This window comes from Perissodus microlepis, chromosome 11, assembly GCF_051167445.1.
Source record: "Perissodus microlepis isolate ML-2025 ecotype Zambia chromosome 11, ASM5116744v1, whole genome shotgun sequence".
NCBI lineage: Eukaryota > Metazoa > Chordata > Actinopteri > Cichliformes > Cichlidae > Perissodus > Perissodus microlepis.
In genome coordinates this window covers 3,060,272-3,083,336 of record NC_140471.1, presented here as the reverse complement: position 1 = coordinate 3,083,336, position 23,065 = coordinate 3,060,272, and the positions used below count along the sequence as shown (strand labels likewise).

Below are 23,065 nucleotides of genomic sequence, written 5' to 3'. Positions count from 1 at the left end.
CTCACGTGTGCACCACTTTGTGTTGGTCTTTCATGTGGAATTCCAATAAAACTGATTCATGTTTGTGGCTGTAATGTGACAAAATGTGGGAAAGTTCAAGGGGGCCGAATACTTTTGCAAACCACTGTATGTTTGTGGTCAAGTCAAATGACACAACTGCAAAGCTCTGACAACACCTTAACTGCACCCAGTGTAACTTAACATTTGGTCGGTTTTTGACCTCACCTGGCTACAGGAGAAACACTGAGCTGTGATAACACAAGAGCAAATCAATCAAGTCAATAAGGTAAATGCACTGTTATTGATTGTTTTGCTAATAAATACAAATTCAGAAAATAAAGACTCTTGGGTGGATTTATTTAAAGTTATTTGAGCATTTTTTCTGTCAAGCCTGATGTTGCCTAAATATAACCCAGCTTCCTCACAGTGACAAATGCAACCTTTTAAATAAACACTAGTAACAGATCAGGACTTTATAACAGAAGATACACAAAGCTGATTAAGGCTATCCTCTCTCTGACATCACAGAGAGTCAAGAGTAGAAAAAACAGTGAAGCCTGAGCTCACAGGGATTATTGTACACTGGCTTTATTATTTGAAATGTTGTCATGTTTAATATGAACATCCACCTCTGTGAAAGTAACAAAAAAGGTAAAGCCTAATGGGTCCACTTTAAAATATTTCACAGTGGGGGGTGGGGGGGTGTTCAAGATCAAAGTCATCCAGTCTTATTTGAACTAAAGAGGAAAAGTAGCTGAAGTTTGAGGGTTTCATCAGAGAAAGCAGTCAAACAGTTTCCCCAAACATATACGATAGTGAAAGAAAAAAGCATACAAACTAACATTTACAGGCATCCGTATTACAGCAGTGTTGTGCTGTGGCTTTAAGCAGGAGCAGCACGCAGAAACAAAGTGTTCCCCTCTTTGTGTTAGAGCTGTTTTACACCCCTACTTTTATCAGAATGATGATGATGATTTTTCATATATATATATATATATATATATATATATATATGTATATGTATATATATGTATATGTATATATATGTATATGTATATATATGTATATATGTGTATATGTATATATATGTATATGTATATATATGTATATATGTATATATATATATATATATATATATATATATGTATATGTAAATTCTACTTCTCTTCTGGTTTGTTTTGGGGAATTCAGAAATTTCAAACTTCCTATCTGGAGGAAACAGATGTTTCACATCATGTGACTTTGTTGACTGCAGCATTTTACAGGAAAGTAAAAGATGCAGATCGGACGGGGTTATAAATAACACTCGTCATTATTTCAGTGTGTGCGACTCATACTAGGAGGCATATTGTTTGAGAGTTTTAATGCGACCAACAGCAGGTATGACCTCAGAAAGACACGCACGAGGACATGTGCAGCAATTTAATGTAGTGGAGAGAGCAGCCCATATAGAATAGCGGATGAGTCATCGCAGCCTCACAGGGAGGGCTCAGCTCGGGCTTTGAGCATTTTTCAGAATGAGCGGTGGAGCCGTGCAGAGCTGGATCCATCCGCATTTCTCCATTTCAGATAGACACACCTAGACTGTACATGCCTAATTGTCAGCATATGGCCAGCAGGTCTTAAAAGATGACACTGTGCATGTGTTGTGAGGTCAGGCAAACAGTGTTTTTTTTGCCTGCCTTAATCCATTTATCCTTTGGACAGATTTTAACATTGTAGGAAGCTCCAAACACACACACACCTGGCTGTGATATGTCACACTCTGCCCCCTGCTGCAGAACTGCTGATGGATAGTGGAGGAGGAAATCTGCAATGTGACAGGAAACTGCAGAATTTGCTGTCTCCGCTGAGATTGTGACAGCAAGATTGTGATGGACGTCGGAACAAAGGGATAATTACTGGATGTGGGGAGTGTGATGTACAGTATGCAGCATAATTTATGTAATTATCTGCCTCCAACTGTCTCTGATTAATCGTTTATTAATACATTTAGTGATTGAATCCATGGCTGTCTGTGTGTAAACACTGCTGTCACTGCTATACAGTTCACATATTGCACATAAATGACATTTATTTGTCCCAGAGGGGAAGTTTGATTGCAGCAGAAGTCACCTGGCATTTGTATACACCACATAAAAATAATCCCATCAACTCTGGAATCTTCTGTGCCCAGAGACCGACCACAAAACACTGTGTTCCAACATTCAGATCATTGAGGTCCAACACAAATGCTACAGCAAGGGGGAGCAAGGACATCAGGTTAGGGGGGTGATATTATCACCCCCACTCGAGATTGGGTACCAAGTCCCAAGTACTGAAAGATAGGCTCATGGCGAAGCTGCAAACCTGGACCCTCCGTAGCCAATTACCAAGGCTACGTGACGTACTCTCTGAAGGTCTACTAGAAGATGTGAATGCAGCATCACGGACAATCCTTACTGCGACCATCACTGAGACTAATCAGCTGATCTACACTATGGCAGCAGTGATGAATGGCTACAAGATGAACAGCCACAAGGAGGAGTACCCGCCATGGAGAAGGAGACTAGAGGCCAAGAGCAAGGCATTACTAAGGGAACCTGCAAGCTGCCCATACCCGAGACATCGATTCCCGCATGCACACCAGTAGGACCTACAGCAATGGCATCGGATGTCATTCACACTGGAGAAGTGTAGTTGGATGGTAACAAAGCGAGGAAAGGTAGGCAGAAGTGAGGGGATCGAACTACCAGAAGGCAACATTGCAGACACTGAGGACAGCTACAAGTACCTGGGAATCCCACAGGCAAATGGGAACCGCGAACAGGCTGCTAGGAAAGCTGCAACCACCAAATACCTGCAGAGAGTTAGGAAAGTCCTGTATACCAAGGGCTGACAGAAGAACCCGAGAAGATGTGGAGGATGAAGGTGACAGTGGTCCCCGTGGTAATCGGAGAACTCGGGGTAGTGACCCTCAGGCTGGGCGAGGGGCTTCAGCAGATCCCTGGAATAACATGTGAGATCTTTGTCCAGAAGAGCGCAGTCCTAGGAACAGCTAAGATACTGTGCAGGACCCTAAACTCCCAGGCCTCTGGTAGAGGACCCGAGCTTGAAGAGGGCAAGAGGGGAATTATATATATTTCCTAATAGGCCTTTGGCTTTTTGCCAAGCCACCATGTAACCACTTTCATGGATAAAGAAACATTACTTTGATTCTGCACCATCTTATCTCATGGTACCATGTGATATTACACAGAAGTTTAGCCAATCTTCAGTTGAACTTCCGTTGGTATCTCTTTAATGTTACAGTCACTCTGGGGAAAACAGAGCAGGGGTGAAAGTCCAGCACAGCTTTAGCTTTTCTCTCAGCTTGCTGCCCTTTTTAATTACAAATGCCGTCGTCACATGTGAAAGCCACAGTTTAAACTGAGAATAGATATTTAGGGCTACTTAATAATTAAACAATCTCGTATAGTAAATGGACTGATTCTTATAAAGCGCTTTTCTACTCTATTTCAAATAGTGTTTTGTTCCATCAATATTATTATTATTATTATTATTATTATTATTATTATTATTATTATTATTATTATTATTAAGTGGGGTTATTACTGAAATACATTTGTGGCTCTTGCGACTCATTTATCTGTTGAGTTATCACCTACAGTAACTGTGCTTTTCTCCTGAGCTCTAAATAGCATTTTTGTTCTTCTCAGCTACCGCGTTAGTGTTCCAGCCAGGAAACTTCAGTCTCATCAAACCTTTGTTTCTGTTTTCAGAGAAAGATAAACAGCACTCATACATCCACAATATGATGCTGCAGCATTCTGGTACGGCAACTGAAAAGCAATAACAAGAAAAAAAACCCTGCAAAGCAGTTTGCAGGTCACTCCCACATTATTATTACTGTGTTTGTAAAGGATGGCCTTTAAATATCTGTAAAAGTCTAACAGTGATGTCTGTATGTCTGTGCAATAATTTAGGTTGGACTAAATCCTGGGTGGGAGCAGTGATATAATGAAAACTAGCAGTCTGTGCACAGAAATAAATCAAATGTATGAAACTATATGTCACTGCTGAAAGATTACACCCCCCTCTTTAATAATCAGGCGCACCGACCATCACAGTGTGCTCTAACACACTGGTTATCTAGTGCAGAAACGTGTCTGGTAATGCGTTATTAGGTGAAATGTTCGGGTAGTGCAGGTTTCTTTGCAGTTAAGTCAAGAACTGGCTGTAGCAATACATTCTACCCAGTCTGGGCAGAAAAAGAGTGTTCGCAGTCTCTTTCACAGCACTGGACAAAGTGGAAATGAAATGCAACAACACATCACCAACTTGTGCTGAGTGAGGAGAGAAGAAAAGACTCAGTGTTTGCCACTTTAATGCTGTTGCACATTCGTTTTTTTCTCATCTTCCACCTTCCATGTTTTACTCACTGCTGGTGTCTTTCTCTCTTCCAGGCTTCAAGTGCCCTGTGTGCTCCAAGTTTTTGGCCTCAGATGAGATGGATCTTCACCTTGTGTTGTGTTTAACTAAACCCAGAGTGACATACAATGGTAGGACTTCCGTTATTGCCTTTACAACATATACTAGCATTTGAAAGTATGCTGTAGCTGAATGCAAAATTCCCCTAGACAAGAAGAACAAGCAGTTATGAAGGGTCTAAGTCAGGGGTGTCCAACTCCAGGCCTCGAGGGCCGGTGTCCTGCAGGTTTTAGATCTCACCCTGGGTCAGCACTCCTGAGTCAAAAGATTAGTTCATTATCAGGCCTCTGGAGAACTTCAAGACATGTTGAGGAGGTCATTTAGCCATTTAGATCAGCTGTGTTGGATCAAGGACATGTCTAAAACCTGCAGGACACCGGCCCGCGAGGCTGGAGTTGGACACCCCTGTTCTTAGTAGACCCATCCCAGTTCTGGGCAGGCAGCCTTTTGGATTTCACACTGGAGTTTCAGCACACAAAACAGTCGTATCAAAACATGTATTTGCTCTGCAGTGAGTGTTTAGGCCATTTTATAGAATCTCATGGCTACCTTCAATGTACAGGCAAAATAAGGGGAAATCTGAAAGTAGACAAAAGTGCCTTGAACTGAGTTTAACCGTGCCTGTTTGTTGTGTAGTTACAGCAGATTCTGTGTGTTAAATGACTCTCACGTCCAAGTTCCCTGTGTGTGTTTGAGCTCCTCGTTTAACGTCTGAGGCTGAGCCCAGTTTTTCAGCCACTGCCACATTCTGTTTCTACCTAGAGCTCAGTATAATAGATGATCTATGGCCTCATGAGTATTTTTAGTGCAAGTAGGCACCATGATTTTACCGGCTGGTCAGTGAAGACCTGTTTTTAAAGCCTTGACCTGAGCGTTATCAGCCATCTCGGTGTTTTGACAGCAGATATAATGACTAAGGGGTGGCTCTGACTGTGACACTGACAAAGCACGCTCACTGCCTAACAACTTTTGACAACTTAGCAGCCAACTTACCGTACCGGATCATTCTGCTGTCTGCCTCTTATAATGACCATAAGCAACAAAAGTGAACTTCATGTTCGAAGCACAGGCCGAGGGGGCGGTGTGGCAGCAATTTTTCACACCTGTCAAAATGTCAAAGAACCCACCCACCACTTTAATCACACTCTAGATCTTGTTTTAACATATGGCATAGAAACTGAACATTTAACAGTGTTTCCTGAAAACCCTCTCCCGTCTGATCATTTCCTGATAACATTTACATTTACAATAATTGATTACACAGCAGTGGAGAGTAGACTTCATCACAGCAGATGTCTTTCTGAAAGCGCTGTAACTAAGTTTAAGAATATAATCCACCCACTGTTATCATCTTCAATGCCCTGTACCAACACAGAGCAGAGCAGCTACCTGAATGCTACACGTGCTGATGCAGCACCTCTCTACTAGCTTCTCATCACTCATGAATAAGATCCAGAGATTCTTAAAGTTACAGTGCGTAAAATGTCACCACTAGATGTCAGTAGACTGCAGATTCAGTAAACTGAATTCTGTTTTCTTACCTCTCACAGTTCAAGTGCATAAGCCTAGCTGAGGTGGCCGCTTATAAGATGTCACTTTTCCACCCCATAGATAAAAAAACAAGAGTTCCTGCAGCCTGATGCTTGCTTTGACTTCTAATGATCATGTACATAAATGTGTATTAAACTAACTGTACCAAACCAAAATAGAGCTGTCAGACTGAAATAACTAAAAGAACCTAACGGAAGTTATGTGAGCTTAATAATGTCACTCTCTTCCTTCCAGAAGGCTTATAATTATCTTCAAGATGATCATCAGTATAATGTTAAAAAAAACTTTTATATGAATTAGCCAGTCAGCTCCCTGCTTATGTAACAGGTTCTTCCTCCTGCAGTCTGAGAAATTTAGTATAATCTTCATGTAATATTTTCCAAACTACATAGCTGTGGTTGCCTGAGGGCTGCTTCTCCTTGCATTTAGCAGAGATCTCTTCTGTATTTAAGGATATCACAGCCACAGTTAGTGTGGCTGGGGGAAATGTTTCGTTGTTTCCTCTGCTAAACATGAGTATGGGCTCGTAAAATACTCCCCACAGTGAAGTTACAGGAAGCTACGAGATGCAGTCATGTTTCCCTGCAGATTTGACAGATGTGCTCTGCTGCCGCTGTCAGCAAAGGGTGATCTGTTTTGATAAAGATTTCTTAATTTGGTTTTCTGAGCTGAGAGGATCTTATTACTGTTCCAAAATAAACATGAAAACTCACTTTATGTAACAGCATTGCCTACATTTAAATGATCATTTAATCGCTTAACCCAGAGGTTCCCAAAGTGCGGGGCCCGCCCCCTAGGGTGGGCGCAGAGCCAGTGCAGGGGGGGCACGGTATGAAAATTAAAAAAACGCATTAGCTTGTGTAAAATGCTTGGACACTGCTAGCATCATGGACAGGTTTTTGACGGGGCTCCCACGCAAACGCAAAGCAGGAGATGAAGCATCGCCAAATATGTTTCCAAACCAACTTCCTTCCAAGCCAAAGACTAGAAAATATGATGAAGCAAATCTTCCCTTTGGCTTCACCTGCACAAGAACATTTTTCTTGTAAAACAAAGGGGGCCTAGCAAAAAAGGTTTGGGAACCACTGACTTAACCTTTAGTTCACTTCAGTTTTTTTATATAGCACCATTTGACAACCAGTGTGAATGGTGTTTGCCTCTGTGTGTTAGCCCAGCAACAGAATACAAAATAAAGAGGAACGATGGAAATATGTGGCTTGGAGGTCGGAGGTCAGCTCTTACTGTCATTATGTCAAAAAGTCCTTGGGCAAAATACCGAACCCCAATGCATCCATTAGAGATAGAAAGTTCTTAAATAAATAACAACTTAAGAACTGAATGGCTTCATGAATGCTTCATAGAAGGCACTAATGAGGCTTGTAGTGAAGCATGCACAGCTAAGAGTTGATAGGCACTATAAGAATACCAGTAAAAAGAAACCCATAGGAGTGGATCATGGGAATCCACAAAAAAGGCTCTGCCCCCCCATGATGCAAAGCCAGTGCTGTTTAAAATGTCAATAAATCAAATGTTATCCTGTAGGGCTGTTCCATATAACGATATAAAAACGTCTACGTTTCATTTTACGCTTCAGATTTTTTACACATCGTTTGTTTCGTGATGTCGCAAAATAAACTGTTTACGGCAATATTTTTTCATCGTTTTGATGGTCACTGTAGTTATTGTTGTAACTGTTGAGACTTTTCAAAATAAACCGAATCACGTGAAAGAGCAGATTATTTACGGATGAGAAGTAAAAAAGAGCCGCCAGGTGCTAAAAAATAAACCTTAGACTCAAACGTTAGAACAGGCTTTTCCCCGCAGCACGCCGTGGAATAAATACTCACAAAGAAAATGGCGGCCGTTACAACTTATGGCTAAAAATGTATCGTTCCATGCATCGGTTAAAACACTCGACTCCAGCTACATGACGCCCAGCTGGAAACACTTCACGCAGGTCGAGCTGCCCGAGATTCACAGAATTGACAGAAAATGTTACATTTTTGTGATTTATATCGTTATCGGACGATAGATGTCTTATATCGGGATATGAGGTTTTAGTCATATCGCACAGCCCTATTATACTTTGAGAGACTCTAGGAACCACAAGTAAGATGCTCTTGATGATCTGTTGCGATAGTGTTACCATGAGGTCTTAAAAGATGATGCAGTCTGATCATTCAGGACTTTGTACAAGAAGGTTTTTAAATTCATTAGTCAGCAGTGTTGGGAAGGTTACTTTTAAATGTATTCCACTACAGATTAGAGATTACAGGCCCTAAAATGTATTTTGTAATGTATTCCGAATACTTTGGATTACTTAATATATTATCATGCTTTTTACAACAACATGAACGTACTATTGCTGTGTGATTTATTACTATTACGAGGATACTCGCCATACCAACACCAACTAGATGTTTAAATCTTAATATAAATGAGTCACAGTAGGTGGACATTAGGTAAGGCTGCACTTTTTGCAGCGATCTTGTGTAGAAAACTATTCCGCGCGTATATAAAACAGGTCCACGGCTCCGAACCGTAGTAAAGGGACCTCTGGCTAATACGTCGGGTTCGTGTCGGGCTCGTAGCTGAAAACTAGCTTTACTTTGTTGTCTGGGTCAACTTTGCTAGCGAGAGACAGAGAGAGGCGTTGAAAGGCTTTGTTTCAGGTATTGTTTCAGAGGAAAACAGGAACACAGTGTACAGTCGAGTCTTAACAGCTTACTTACAGCTGGGCTCGTCAGGCTGCAGTGGTTATTATTATATTTACATGCTTCCAGCTCCCGTTTCTGCTCCGTGACAACTCGTACTTTTCCTTTTTCTCCCTCCCTCGCTCACAGACACATCACGGGTATGGCAGTCCATTCTCCCTGCAGCACGGACTACACTGCCCATCAGGCTACATTCTTTAGGCCTATGCCTGTAACACTCTGCTATTGCCTTCATATTAAATAATTTTTGTGAATAATTCTTTTAAAATATTTCTTCACGTCATTATGCAGGCCGCAAGTAGGGGTGACATGGGCCGCGAGATTGAGACACAGACATTAGAGCCTCTTAATGCGTGTTTTGTTTGGGTTTCCACCGGCGTGGAATTGCCAAAAATAGAGAGGACATAGCCTAATATATGAAACAGGAAAAGATCGCTGTGTAATCCATTTATTTCAACAAAGTAACTGTATTCTGAATACCACCTTTTTAAACGGTAACTGTAACGCAATACAGTTACTCATATTTTGTATTTTAAGTGCGTAACAGCGGTACATGTACTCCGTTACTCCCCGACCCTGTTAGTCAGGATGTGGATTTAAATGGTAAATGGACTGGTTCTTATGTAGCACTTTTCTACTCTATCTAGTCACGATTACGTTGACTATTAAAATCGTCAACGACTAATTTAATAGTCGACGGTAAATAAGTAGTAGACGCAGGAATAAGTAGTAGGATTTAAGAGTGTAATAACGGACCGAAACAGAAGATGGCAGCACTGCATGTACAAGGATGCCAGCTGCCGTTAAACCCCGAAGAAGAAGAAGCTGTGTCCGGTATCGTAGCTGTGTCTAAATTTAGCGGCCGCATCCTTTGGAGGCCGCATTTGTAGGCCACAATGAACAGGAAGTTCACAGCGACACAATGAAGCCTGTCCAAATTCAAAGACTCCCCCAAATGCAGCCAAAAAATGCGCCCTTCATTTCCCAAGATTTGAAGGATGAGTCGGGTGTGTCCTTCGTGGCCCAACCTATCCCAGAATTCATAGCGCGGCCCAGCTCAGTTTCCAATAATGGCGGCAGCTGGTTAGTTTTAATATTACTCTTATTATTCTTTCTGGGTCACAAAATAAACGTTTAACATATTTTCAGGTGAGAATGTAGCTGTGTAAACCTCAAATATCTGCTCAGTTTATCAAGACACCACATATTTTCAAAAGCGCTCCGACGTTTTCAGAGACGTCTGTTACCCACTAGCTCGATAGCTAGCCGGGAGGTCAAGGCTCACTAGAACCCGTGAGAACACCGGACTCCCGGCAAATCGCTTTCAAACCCACCGCCGTCTTTCGCTACTCAGGTTAAACATATATAAGTCACTTAGATAACTTCAAAATGTTATTGTTTGGCCTTTTTTTTAGTATTTTATTTGTTCCTGAGTAAATCGGTTTGGCTGAGATTAAAGTTATAGTTTTTACACAGCTGAATAAACGTCAAGCAGACAGCTGATTATCAGAAGTGTGAGATGCTCGAGAATTTACTCCAGTGTCCTGTTATATTTTAGATAGCAAGGAGTTTATTAAACTTCACCGAAACAATCTGCAAATGTCATTAAAATGTAATAAACTATCATCTTGTCTTTATTTTTAGTTAGCACCTTAAACACTTAAAGCTGTAAGCTAATGATAGTTATATAAGAGCAGATGCTGCTGGTGCAATAAACTCAGTGTGAGGCAGCATTGCTAATCACTGTGCCACTGTGTTGCAGGCTCCATTGTGTGTTGATTTTCACTTTATTACAGTAACAATATCATAGAATTTCTGTGGCTACTTTATTCATGAACATCAGCTTGTGTATTATCCAACCCTTTGAAAAGTTATACTTTCCACATCACTGATTATGGAAGGGTCTACTTTGGTTCCACTGACTTTTGCCGTTAAAAAATCCATGCCCTCCATTTTTACCCCTCAGGCAGTAAAGACTGTATTGTCGTCACCCCGCCGGCATGAACGCCCAAGTTTGTAATGACCTGAGAATGACGCCACGTAGGACTTTCACATTTATACCTTTGGTGTATCTGAGCAGCCACCAGTATTTTTGTGAATCGGTGGAGATACTTGAGATGTTTAGGTGGACTTGGAAAAAAATCTAAGTGGAGCACATGCTTGTTGGTGTTGTCTGCAGTTGTCCATATCCTCATATAAAGAATACATTTTTGACTGGTTATATGACTTGTACCCGCCTCTCGCCCTACGATAGCTGGGATAGGATCCAGCCCCCTGTCGAAGACGATGGATGGATACGACTTCTATCGTATGTTGTTGATGAGCACAAGAGAACCAGCAGAGAGAAAAAGAAGATTAAAAATCCAGCGTGACGAGCAGGTGGACATCATTTTAATAGAGAAACCGTTCTGATAATTGAAAGGATTTTGATCATCAGATATAAGCAGGAAGTCAGCTGCTTTTCCATATGACTCCCTTGACTTCTGAGTTATTTTTGTTTCATGCAAAATCAGAAGTTCTGTGATCTGCCGCCCTGGCTGTATGCATGTGCATCGTGGTCGTGAGCAAGTCTGTCCCAACCCTAACGCCTAAGTGTAGTGAGAGCAGCAGGGATCGTGTCTGTTTTATAAAAGCATCCTTCTTACACACAACAAAACCTCATCTCGTACTCGTTTCACAGCATGGATGACCCACTTTCATTTCCTGATTCAGGATCTTGACAGTAGTGACGTTTAACATGCATCAAGTGCAGTGAGCGTAGTGCAGCAGCATCTCTGGTGTGTTCATGCCATGTCTTTGTTTGACAAAGGCCTATTTCTCACTTCTTCTCTCTCTAAGTCTGAACACATTTCAGCTCATGCCAACACTCTGCTCTGTGTTTCCCTTTCAGCTGAGCGCTTTCAGGCCAAGTTGAGTTCCTCTTTGAGTAAGCCCACTTCCTGTTCAGCTGGGACTGATTCCTCTCTGTCTTCCTGTCTCTCAGTCATGTGATGGTCCCTGTCTGAGCAGACTGCTGCAATATGGAGAACACTGTCAGCTAACGAAGGAATGCAAACAATGAACACGATCTGTCTTTGTTCCTACAGCCATGCGTCCATGCACCCGTCTTCTTCCATTGATCCAAAGTTGGGTTCAAAATGCTGCAGGGTATTCCAGATGATCACTTGCTCTCAGGAAGTGGAGATCTCGAAGCATTCCCAGGCCAGATAAGATATATAATCTCTCCACTGGGATCTTTTTCCAGTGGAAGGTGCCAGAAAAATGGTGATGAAGCTGCGAGGTGATCTACTGGGATAATGTGAGACGGGGCCTGGTTATTGCTCACTGCTGTTTTCTGTTAGCTGGTGGCATCGCCTGGTGCGTTTAGGAGATCGCTGCATAGAGTCATAACAAGCTGCCTTTTTAGGTACTAACATGGCTCTTGCTTTCAGACATGCCCAAGCTTGTCTCGTTGCACCGACTGGGGAAAGTAAATGCACGGTGTTGCTATAGCAGTGATATTCTATTATGACATTTTTATACGATGTTAAAATGATCACAGTATGATAGGCACGGTCTAAAGCCTGAGCAGGGAATATTTTAATTTTGTGACATTACACGTGCATCAAAAAGTAAAGAAAAGCAAAGCAGCTCTGCTAAGCTTGCCATGTTTCTTATTACCCTGTGTGGTTTTGTCTCAGTGATCACAGCCGCTCCCTGCTGTTTGTGGCCTTTCTAGGAAAATAATAAGCTGTTCAGGTCTTTCCACTCTTACCACACACTCACACACAGTCACATGACTGTGAAGATCTGTAATCAGCATGTTTATATTCCTTTCAGTTGTTTGCTTTTGGTCGCTCAAGGACAACCCTTCATTATGTCACACACACTCACAAACACACACAAGCAGGTGCAGGTAACGATAGTGTAACCATCGAGTCTGTTCTCTGATGCTGTGAGTGTGTCTTTGTGAAAGCAGCAGCACAGCAGAGACAGAGTAAAGGTGAAGGCCTCGTGTCACTGCACGCTGGGGTTTGGCCTTGAACTGCTATTTATTTTCACACACATGCACACAGACCTGTGCTCCCTAAATGTATGTGGCGCTGCTTCGAGACATGGACGCACAAGCACAGCAGCTGTTGCATGTTTATAAGATGACAGGTGCGGCTTGGCTGAAGCCGGCGATGCTCCCTTGACCTCGGTCCTGATTTCTAACCTGCTGTGAGACAGACTGATGACACTGTCAGAGAAAGTGCTCGTAGGCATGGGCCATATGATATTATTCACATCATATACTTCTATCATCATGTGCTGTTTCATGGCGTAAACACGTCACCCCATTAAGCAGTGGATTGCGCTCACGTGGGTCATGCAGCACAAAGTTATTTAAGTTCTGAAGGTGAAGGCAAATATGTCTGGAAGCGTTACAGACGAAGATTTACACCCCAAAAGAGCAGCTACTTCCCTGTTTGGGAAATGATTTTGGATATCAAAGCAGTTACAGAACAGAACACTATACCACAGAGCCTTACCCCAGTCTGACTGTGCACTATATTAACAGCAGGTGGGAGCTGTGCGCCTCAAACCTTGAGACCAGCTACTTTCCCGAGGATCACACATTTTAGATTCGGTAGTGGATTTTATTTTGTAGGAGCCGGTGGTTCGGGCCTCTGACAAGGATGCCTCCTGGGCCAGTTATTCCGGGCAGGTCCCACAGGGAGGAGGCCCCGGGGCAGACCCAGGGCACGCTGGAGAGATGGCCTGGGAACACCGTGGTGTTCCCCCGGACAAGCTGGAGGAGGTGGCTGGAGAGAGGGAGGTCTGAGCTTCTCTGCTTAGGCTGTTTCCCCCGTGACCCGGTGCGGATAAGCAGAAGAAGATGGATGGATTTTATTTTGTAATACTATTTATGTTTTATGCTGACTTTTTCAATTCAAAGAACAGAGGGAGAATTTTTATTTTTATACTTGAATACACTGCTGAATAAACTATTCCACTAAAAGTTACATGTGCAATATACATATTTTAAGTTTTTATCAAATATTTCAAGGCAGCCTGTTGTGTTTATGCTGTCGAATTAATAACACCCAAATTTATTGTGAGAATCCTCTGAAATATCGTGATGTTATGTTTGGCACATATCCCTGTCGCTAGCTGCTCGTTCCAAACTCCCGAGAGACAGAAGCTGCAGCTCAGAGGTGCAGTGAAAGCTGCTCTGTTGATCACCTCCTCTTGTCCAAGGCCTTGCCACGGCGGATGGATCTGCGTATTTGATTTGGCACAGATTTTACTCTGCGTGCCCTTCCTCACACAGCTCTCTTGTTTATCTGGGTTTGTGTTTCCTCACAGTCTCAAACTGGGGATCTTGTGCATGTTAGAGGGGAAAACTATCCTCAGAGGCTAAAGTGTTTTTCGTGTCTTGTTTTAGTTGTTTTGCCCTAATGCTTTTTAATGCATTTTAACACTGTGGAGACCCACTCTCTCTAGGAGCCACTCTTGAGTGGCACTAAAGGAACTGCGGTGTGTTCTGTGTCTGCGACGGCCCATGTTTTAGCTCTAGAGATTTCCCCTTGGTAATAGCAAGGTGGCTGCCTCCAACCTTTAGATACAGTCTGTGGTTCATCCTAGTGTGCAAACCAATATTAAGACAATAGACAGTTCTGCAGTTAAAGACGTTAATGCTGGAGGAGGAAGAGCTGGAAGGAAAGTTTTGACTTCTTTGCAAAGGGTAAATATGTCTGCAGTTAGGGCTGGGCCATATCATACCGTTCACGGTAACACCAGTATAATGTTGGGCAACGATAAGAAAATGAAATATGGCGATAGAATATGGGTAAAACGCGCATGCGCTGTGCCTTTGTTTTCATACGCACATGGCGGAAAAAGCATGGTGGCGAATGAGAAGGTCGAAAGCGGATTGTTGAATGAAACGATGAACCAGAATTGGTTTGTAAAAATGCTGCAGCTTCAGTGGTGTGGAACTGGTTTAGCTTTCGTCTGTCAGATACACAACAAAGCACTATTTTTGGTAGCGCATGCTAGCGGGCCGTCGTTATTACCGTGTTGTTTGGAAAATACGGCACACTTAAAATCAATCCTTTGATTTTTCTGAAAGTCGACAGAGCCCCTTATAATCCCGTGGGCCTTATGTATGAACTCTGGTTGTGTTTACTGACCTGGAAACGATTTTATGTACACGGCGCTCGAAAATCTGTCAAATGTTTCAGTACGACTTTGCTGAGCTACGAAGCCGCACCGCTTGATGGATTGTAGGAGCGTTACGGCTGTCGTAGGCAGGAGCCTCGCGGAGTGATACGTGCTGTGCTTCAACATAATATTACCGTATTGTGTGTGTATAACCTCATTTTAAGTTCTGTGGATGTTATACATGGTTATGCTGAGGATGTGTCGGCCAGTTTCCACTGGAAATGCCTTTTGGTTAAACTGTCAGCGAGGAATTTGCATTTGCACTGTTACATTTTTATATAACTTTAATGCAGATAAACAGCTGCTTGTTTAAGTGAAAATACAGTGATGGTTTGTTTTTGCACTAATAAAGTTGAGGAGTTGTAAAGTATTTTGTGTCAATTATATCGTCAGTTATATCGTTATCGCAAATTTTCAAATGTATATCGTGATAAATATTTTTGGTCATATCGCCCTGCTCTATCAGCAGTTAATGGAATATGACATGAAGGGCAGCTGTTTTGGGGTCGTGTGCATCACAGTCCCAGGGGCATGGTAACAACAGATTACTGGTTTTGATTCGACACGGTGTGCAGATTTTGCCCCTCACCTGTAAAGGCCTGGTGGGGTATTAATGTGAGCTCATTGGGTGGAAACCATCTTTGTGAACATCATAACTTAGGAACAAGGTGACGTGGGATTTTCACATTGAAACCATAGTTTCATCTACTAAACGAGTTCAAATATCAGTTGTCTGAAAATGCAGGATGTCCGACAACTCAAAAAGACATCATCTCATCCTCTAGGATTTTCAAATTGATTCAATAAGTGCATCTGCCAGGAGTCTGAGAGGGAGAACCGACAGCTACCAGCATTTTCATTTTAGTTTCTCATGCTCGCCCACACTCTTTTGCGTGCGGATGCAGAATTGACAAACATACACGTGGATGCACAGACAGCGGTCTCACTGATGAGGCAGGACAGAGGCCCTCTGCAGCTGAAGCAAACATCATCTGCATGAGTATTACAAACCTCTCACTGACTGGCTGCCCGGCCCAGACTGTCAGTGTGTTAAAGATGCTTTTGCCCTCAGCTGAGCTGGATGCCATGTGCTGCTGCCCATAATAACAGGCTTTTGCAGGCCTATGTGGGTTAATCCACTGTTACATAAGGCCAATCCTAATGACTGTGTGTTTTGCTGCAGGTGATGGGTTTAATGGTGCACATGCTGAGTTCGACTCTAGAGCCGGACCCATGCTATTCATAGCATGAACACACACAGTAACCTCGCACACTGTAAGGAGCGCTGAGCAGAGGTGGAGGCTATCCGGTGGCCTCCTACCCACAGTACAAAACTGAGTGTGGAAACACTGATAGATAAAGATTTAAATGCTTCTGACAAAGTCGTGCTGCATTCAGGGAAATCTAGAAATTTCAGCTGCTTGAACAGTATGACTTTAGCTCTCTACACATCACGATCATCCAGAACAGCATGCAACACACATCCTAATCATGTTGCCTCTGATTGCCACCAAAACCCTTCTCATGTGTTTGCGTTCCCGTATTTCTTGTGCCACTGTCAAGATCTTAAAAGTTTTAAAGGAATACATGGAGTGATCTCATGGACGATGCGTTGGTACGTTATATAAATCAGGCAACGCTTCAGTTCAAACAGGTCATGAAGTCGAGCTCCACGCAGTCCCGGCAGATCAGCTGATCCCAGAGCCTGCCCATATCAGCTGATCCCCTCCTGCATAAACCTCACACAGGTTGGGCTTTTTAAGCCGTTTTAGCCTACCAGGAGTTGTTGCATATCTGCAAGCCACTTTGCAGCCCAGCTCCACCTCTTTCAATGCTGTCAGTAATAATATCATTACCGCTGATGCTGCTGTGTTCTGTGCTGAGATCTTCTTACAGGGAGGACCAAGGACAGAGCTGCGTTTCCCAAAACACAACGGTCCTGACTGAGATATAAGAGTAGCACCGTGCACATCTAGTAAACAGAAACACTGAAATGTGTCCCCACTGTCGGTATATCTGAACAATTTTGTCAGGATGACCTTTATTTTTATGTAAATATAATTGTTGAACTGTCAAAATCAGTATGGAGGACATGTGTGGGTGCGCTGTAATACTAACTTACAGTACAACTGAAACCTGCACGCCGTCTCTGCTTTTACACTCACGCAACCACTAATTAAGAAAGATCACATGGTCACTTTGGTTTTGCCAACAGAGGCTGTGTGTTGTGTTATGAGTCATCCTATAATCCCAATCGTGTGTGTGTGTGTGTGTGTGTGTGTGTGTGTGTTCCAGAGGATGTCCTGCCTCGGGATGCAGGAGAATGTGCCATCTGCCTGGAGGAGCTGCAACAGGGAGACACCATCGCTCGCCTGCCCTGCCTCTGCATCTACCATAAAGGGTTGGAACCTCGTTTGTTTTCCTTTTCATCTACTAGTACAGTAGTAGTATAGTGGTCCCAGCTGAGGTGTGGCCTTAGCGACACAGTTCAGTCCCAGGAGGTCTTTTTAAGGAATTACTAGCTTGCTTCAGCCACTTCACTGTCTGCATTTCCATCACAGTGACGACTTGTGAAGATTAGGCAAAGAAGTGCTGGGTGTCCAGGCAGAGATGTTCGTATTGATCTTACCGATTCCAGTCTCACACTCATATTTGGCTGCACTGAACAAACCCTCTTTAGTTCCCCCCCTAAAAGTGTTCCTGTGCTGAGATCAGTCAGAGAGGCGGTAAAACAGAAGAGCGAGCGCTCCTAACTTTGGAAGATACCCACTTGATTTGACTGCTGAAGCCTAAGTGAGCTTCAGAGGAGGGATGTGTTTTGCATAGTGGTGTGTGGCTCTTGTCCCTCATCATGAAATGAGAGCAGCACGCAAACACGGCTATAACAGAAAGAGGAAGCAGCAGTGTCAGTTTAAACTGATGCAAAATTAAAGTTCAGGGTTAAAAAGAACAGTCATGCTGACAGCGAGGGACGAGCACTTGCGTCATGCACACTGTAGTGCTGTCACATTATTTCACAGAGGGCCTAGATTGGGCTTAAAGTGGATTTATTTATATATGACCTTCAGTATTTACTGAACTGGCCTGTCAGCTGGTATCAGCTCACTGTTTTCAAATCAACCCCAGACTTTATAATGTCTTGGCTGCAGTTTTATAGCCACGTGGTAATTTTAGTCCTTCTTTTAATAACTGAATATGAATCTGGCCTTTTCTGGCTGCTGCCCTTTCAGAGATGCTACAAACTTAGTTTAGACCAGCAGACACAGACATCCTTTGATATGACGGCACCCACACCACCGAACATTACTTCACCTTTGAGCTTTCATTAGTTTCAGGCAAAGACTGTATTTAAAAGATGGACAAGTCTGACCTATGAATGCTAAAATGCTTTAAAGGCCAGCGATGGGTGACTCCTTCTCCAAGTTTGACCTCAGCAAACACTGCCCAGGTGACTTTATGGTCTCAGCTGGTAGTTTGAGGTCAGATTGTAGAAAACATGAGGTTCATTTTGTAAGTTATAGTCAGAAAGCAGGATAAACCGGGGAGCGCTCATTGGCTAATGAAATGCGAGTGTTGCATCAGCCTTCAAGGCACCAAGAGCAGTGATGAAAACCGTCAGCCTGAGGTTTTGAGGCTTCACTAACCAACAGGAAGTTTGTTTCAGCTGTTTTTCATATGAATGCTATCTGTGTTTTAATGAACTGGACACAGGTGTTTTGGTTCCTTTTAAAGTGTGGCTCGACATACATAAATACATTAGGATATTATAAGTATGTAAAGCATGTTTTGCTGATAGTTAATAATAATGTTTTGAATTCAAATCATTTGAAGGAGGAAAGTGTTTAACTGCTTTGTTCTTTCATTTTTCGATACATTACATCAGAACCCACTGTGGTGAAAGAGGAAACACGTGTGCTTTCTTTAGCCTGAGTGGGTCAAGTCCAACACAGTCCACTACATGTACATGTGACGAGACCACTGCACACCAGCAGGTGTCGCCAGACGCAGCAAAATGGACTTCATGAGCTCTACGAGGTTTACTTTATTAATGCCAGGGAGAAGGTGCACGGTTAAATGTTCCAGTGTGAACAAAGCTTTGTACCACACGAACAAGTGAAAATAGCCGTAGGTGTGGTCAGGTGTAAAGTTTGATGAGGTGCATCGTGGCGGAATGACTCGGGCAGCATGGCTCTTCTCACGCTCCACGCTGTCTCACTGACTCCTCCCATCTTGTTTTCTCTCCTGCAGCTGTATCGACGAGTGGTTTGAGGTGAACAGGTCCTGTCCTGAGCATCCATCGGATTAAAGCTTTCATTGCACAGGTAAAATCCACATCCACAGACGTAAAGATGGTATTTTTTTAAAAGTCAGCATCTGGTTCTTTTCTGTGTGATTTCAGGAACATGAGACGTCCCCAGAGGGATCTGCAAAAATGAAATCCCTGGATTCAGGGACTCTGCTGGACTCTATGACCACTGTGATCAGTTAGCACCCTTCCTCCCACAACCCACCCACCCAATAATGTAGTACCACAGTGTGCCAAATCTCATTTAAGCAATCTTCAGGGATACAAACTTGTGTGTTTTATGTTTAAGTTGCACATCTACACTCAGCATCAGAGTTGACAGACTCCTCCATCTCGTGTCCTCTCCAGCCCTGACGCTCGGGGCATGACGGCAGGCAGGGCTCTACGTCCTGAGAGGGACGTGTCAGCAGTTTGTACACCAGTATGGAGGAGGAGGAGGAGGGAGACTGTTGGCTGACGCGCTCCGACTCGCCCCCTCCCCTCCTCCGTCAGCATCAGTGTCTCCCAGTGCCTTGTTGTAGCGACGCTCGGCACGCAGCAGCCAGGACAGAGGGGAGTCCAGACTACGGCCGAGCCGGCTGTCCTCCACCCAACGCCCTACAACCCCCACCACCACCAGGACCATCTTACCACAACTGCCATTCTACCCGAGCAGGAGAAACAAGCCAGAGACGGCGTGTCTGCGTCTGCAGCTTCTCGCAGCTGACAGTGCTGCTGCAAAAACGGTGCCAATCAACTGTGAATACTGTCAAAGACTCAGTCATCAGTGCTTTTTAGACCCCGCCCACACAGTGAAGGTCTTCAGGTACAGGAGCCCAGTCCATCACTCACCAGCCTAAACCCACTGCAGCACAGTGCTGCTACTTCTGTGACACGATAAGTGTTCTGCATGCCAGAACAATGGGACACAACAGCATGTGGAAAAATGAGACTAAATTAAAAATCCACCCATCCTGTTTTTTAACTGCTTATCCGACTTCAGCCGCGTCCACACGGGGAGCAGTTATTCCCCGTCCGAGTCTCTTCTTTCCCTCAAGTTAGCCCACATTCCTGGCTGGAAAAGGCTACAGCCCGACTTTTGGATACGTGGTTAAGAAAATGGATGGATGGATATTTTAACCCTCTGCTAGTAAAGCTGGAGCTTCACTTTAAGACTCAGCATCACGTTCACCACCACAGACCAGACTCATCTTCATCAGGACCTGAAATACTTTGTCCCCACCAGCAGATGTCAGTCTGTAGTTTTCCAGCAAAGCACCAGGATCTTGAGGTATAACATCCAGGCTGCCGTACACGTGGCTGCAAACGGCTCCAGTGCATGCTGCAGAACCTGCATGAACCTGCAGGATCGCTTATTCAACACCAGGGTAAAAAGCGTGTGAACAGAATACGTCTCGACATAAATAATATCTCGTTCCACGATGGACGGGATCTGGTAACGAGACGATGTGGGAAAACCTTTCAAGACCTTCAGTTAAGTTTTTAGCTTTGTGTTCCTTCCTGTAAAAATGAGCTTCGGTTTTTTTTATCACATCTGTCAGCTCGTGTTCATTTCTGCATCATAACCGTAGCAGCTGCAGGTAAACCGAGCCCCTCACAGTACAGTGTTACACCAGACTGAGACAGTTTACTTGTGAGGAGCTGCAGGACTATAAAGGTACCAGGAAAACAGCTCTGTGAAGCTTTTTCAGGCACTGACCGTCACACTGGGAGTCAGCAACTTGATCTCGATCCTGGCAAATGCAGCAGTCCAGGTGCTGAGGGAACTTAAGCTAAACAGAACTGGAGGGACTAACTGGACCTGTCTGTTTGGGGTTAGGTGTGCCTGAAGACCTCACTGAGGAACCAGTCAAGTCCTTGATACTGATTTCACCAACAAGCTCACGTTCAGCCTTAGAGGACGAGCTAAGTTCAAACCCATCTACTGATCCAGGGCTTGTGTGGATCCCAAAGCTCCAAAACATCTGAAACTTGTCATCCTTTTCCCTCAGTCTCTTTTGCCTGTGAAGACTAAATGCACCCCTTCCTGATTCAGTCTGTGAGCGTTTGCTGGGGGTTGCAAAGAGGATGCTACACCAAAAACCTCCTTCCACTTGCTTTGGTTGCGAGCAGATTGCCGTGGCCACCTTTAGATGATCGGTAAGTCGTTAGTGAATGTCTGAAGGCAAGTCAGCGACCTCCATACAAACTGTGAGTGACCACAGCAGCAGCCTGTACCTCTCTGTGACCACTGACTACCACTACCACTCACCCACCAATCAGAGAACACACGTTTTTCTCTCGCAACACCAGGCAGCCACTCAGTGACCTCCAGGCTTCTGTGACTAGAGTTTCTCATCTTGTAATTATCATCATTAAATGAACAATATGCAGTTTGTTAAGTGATATTTGGGATTTTCTTTTTATGCTTGAAATCATGCAGAAGCTGCATCGTGTTATGGAGGTGGAGACTGGCTACAAACCAGAGGTTTTTTTAAGATTTGTCATTTTGGTAATTGAACTTATTTACATAGTAAAGTGTTTGAAATCAAACATTAATATATTGTTTTAAATATGAGAATAATGGGAGACAGAAACATGTCTGTGTTTAGATGTGTGCCTTCTAGTTTGCAGACATGATCCTTTTTGTTTTGCAGTTTCTGTAGTTACTGCTCTCCACCACTGGGAGGCAGTGCGCTCTCACGTATGATCTTGATGTGCTTGACGTTATTTTTGAGATTTTTATCATGAAAGCAGGACATGAAAGGTTCCTGTGTCGTCTGTGATCTTAGAGACCGTGAGAAAATGATGGCGGTGCGGAGGGAGGGAAAATGGTTTTAATAGAATAACCATGGTTTACGTTTTATTATTGGTTTCCTACACATTCCTCAAACGCCGACTGATTTGTGCTAAGTCAACATTCATTTCGTGCTTATATAAATATGTAAAAAGAATCACAGGCAGCAGTTTGTTTGGTTTTTGTATCTCCCAAAAATGATTTAATGGCTGAAAAGATTTTATAATGATGTTTTTTATGATCATGCTAACTTTGCTTTTTATTGTGACTCTTGCTGCGTTCACCGTGTCTTCCATGACATGTAATGTGTGTGTGTTGGGGGGTGTATTCTGTGAAAGTATGACGTTTTTTAAGATGAAACACTGGACTCTGTGAAATGTAAACTTTTTACATCATTAAAAGTTTTCATGAGCAAATGACAGAAGTGCAGAACACGCCGACCCCTGTAGCCCCTCCTCTCACTAACCATTTTCACACAGTCCCTTACTGAACACACACATCTCTCGTGAGTCAGCTGGGAGTCCTGCTGAGCTGCTTTACTGTCGTTGTTGAATGTATTGAAGCTAGTGTGGTTCTCTGGTGGGCGTTGGTGTCACTAGAATGCAAACGGATCAAAGTTTTGGGATCCACCCCGGCGCACTCATGACTGCTGAATCGTCACACTGTATTCTGGAAATCAGACGGCCACACAGAGATTAACCGAGCCCGGTGACGCGCTCCCTTCGCACAGTGCGTGGAGGCAGGATCGGTGCGTTTGTAGCGACAGAGCGACCACGTGGCTGCTTGATGGACACCTCACGGGGCTTTGACTGTACCGTCATCTCTCTCTCTGATCTGAATTCTGCAAGAGATTACAACCACTTTCCCCTGACTGATCATGCAGCTGATTCCTGTGAGCAGGTCCGACTGTCTTTTCATTTCTGTCTGTGAATTTATGAGGAAATGTGCAACAAATCTGGCCTTAAAAGATGACTCTGACATTTCACTCTCCTGTCCGTGTGGGTTTTTGTATTTCCATCATTTTGCAATAACACAGACACCTCTAATACCACAGTGGCTCTG

General features: G+C 43.5%; 1 protein-coding gene across 1 annotated transcript in view; it reads left to right on the top strand.

The window, feature by feature from the left end:
* Positions 1-22,988, top strand: part of znrf2b (zinc and ring finger 2b) — a 50,080-nt gene extending 27,092 nt beyond the window's left edge. Inside the window, exons 2-5 of the mRNA XM_084942773.1 lie at positions 4,446-4,541; positions 17,217-17,322; positions 19,170-19,243; positions 19,321-22,988. Of these exons, the coding sequence (XP_084798899.1) occupies positions 4,446-4,541; positions 17,217-17,322; positions 19,170-19,227 (260 nt within the window). The 3' untranslated portion in view covers positions 19,228-19,243; positions 19,321-22,988. The remainder of the gene's footprint in view (positions 1-4,445; positions 4,542-17,216; positions 17,323-19,169; positions 19,244-19,320) is intronic.
* The last annotated feature ends 77 nt before the right edge of the window (positions 22,989-23,065 follow it).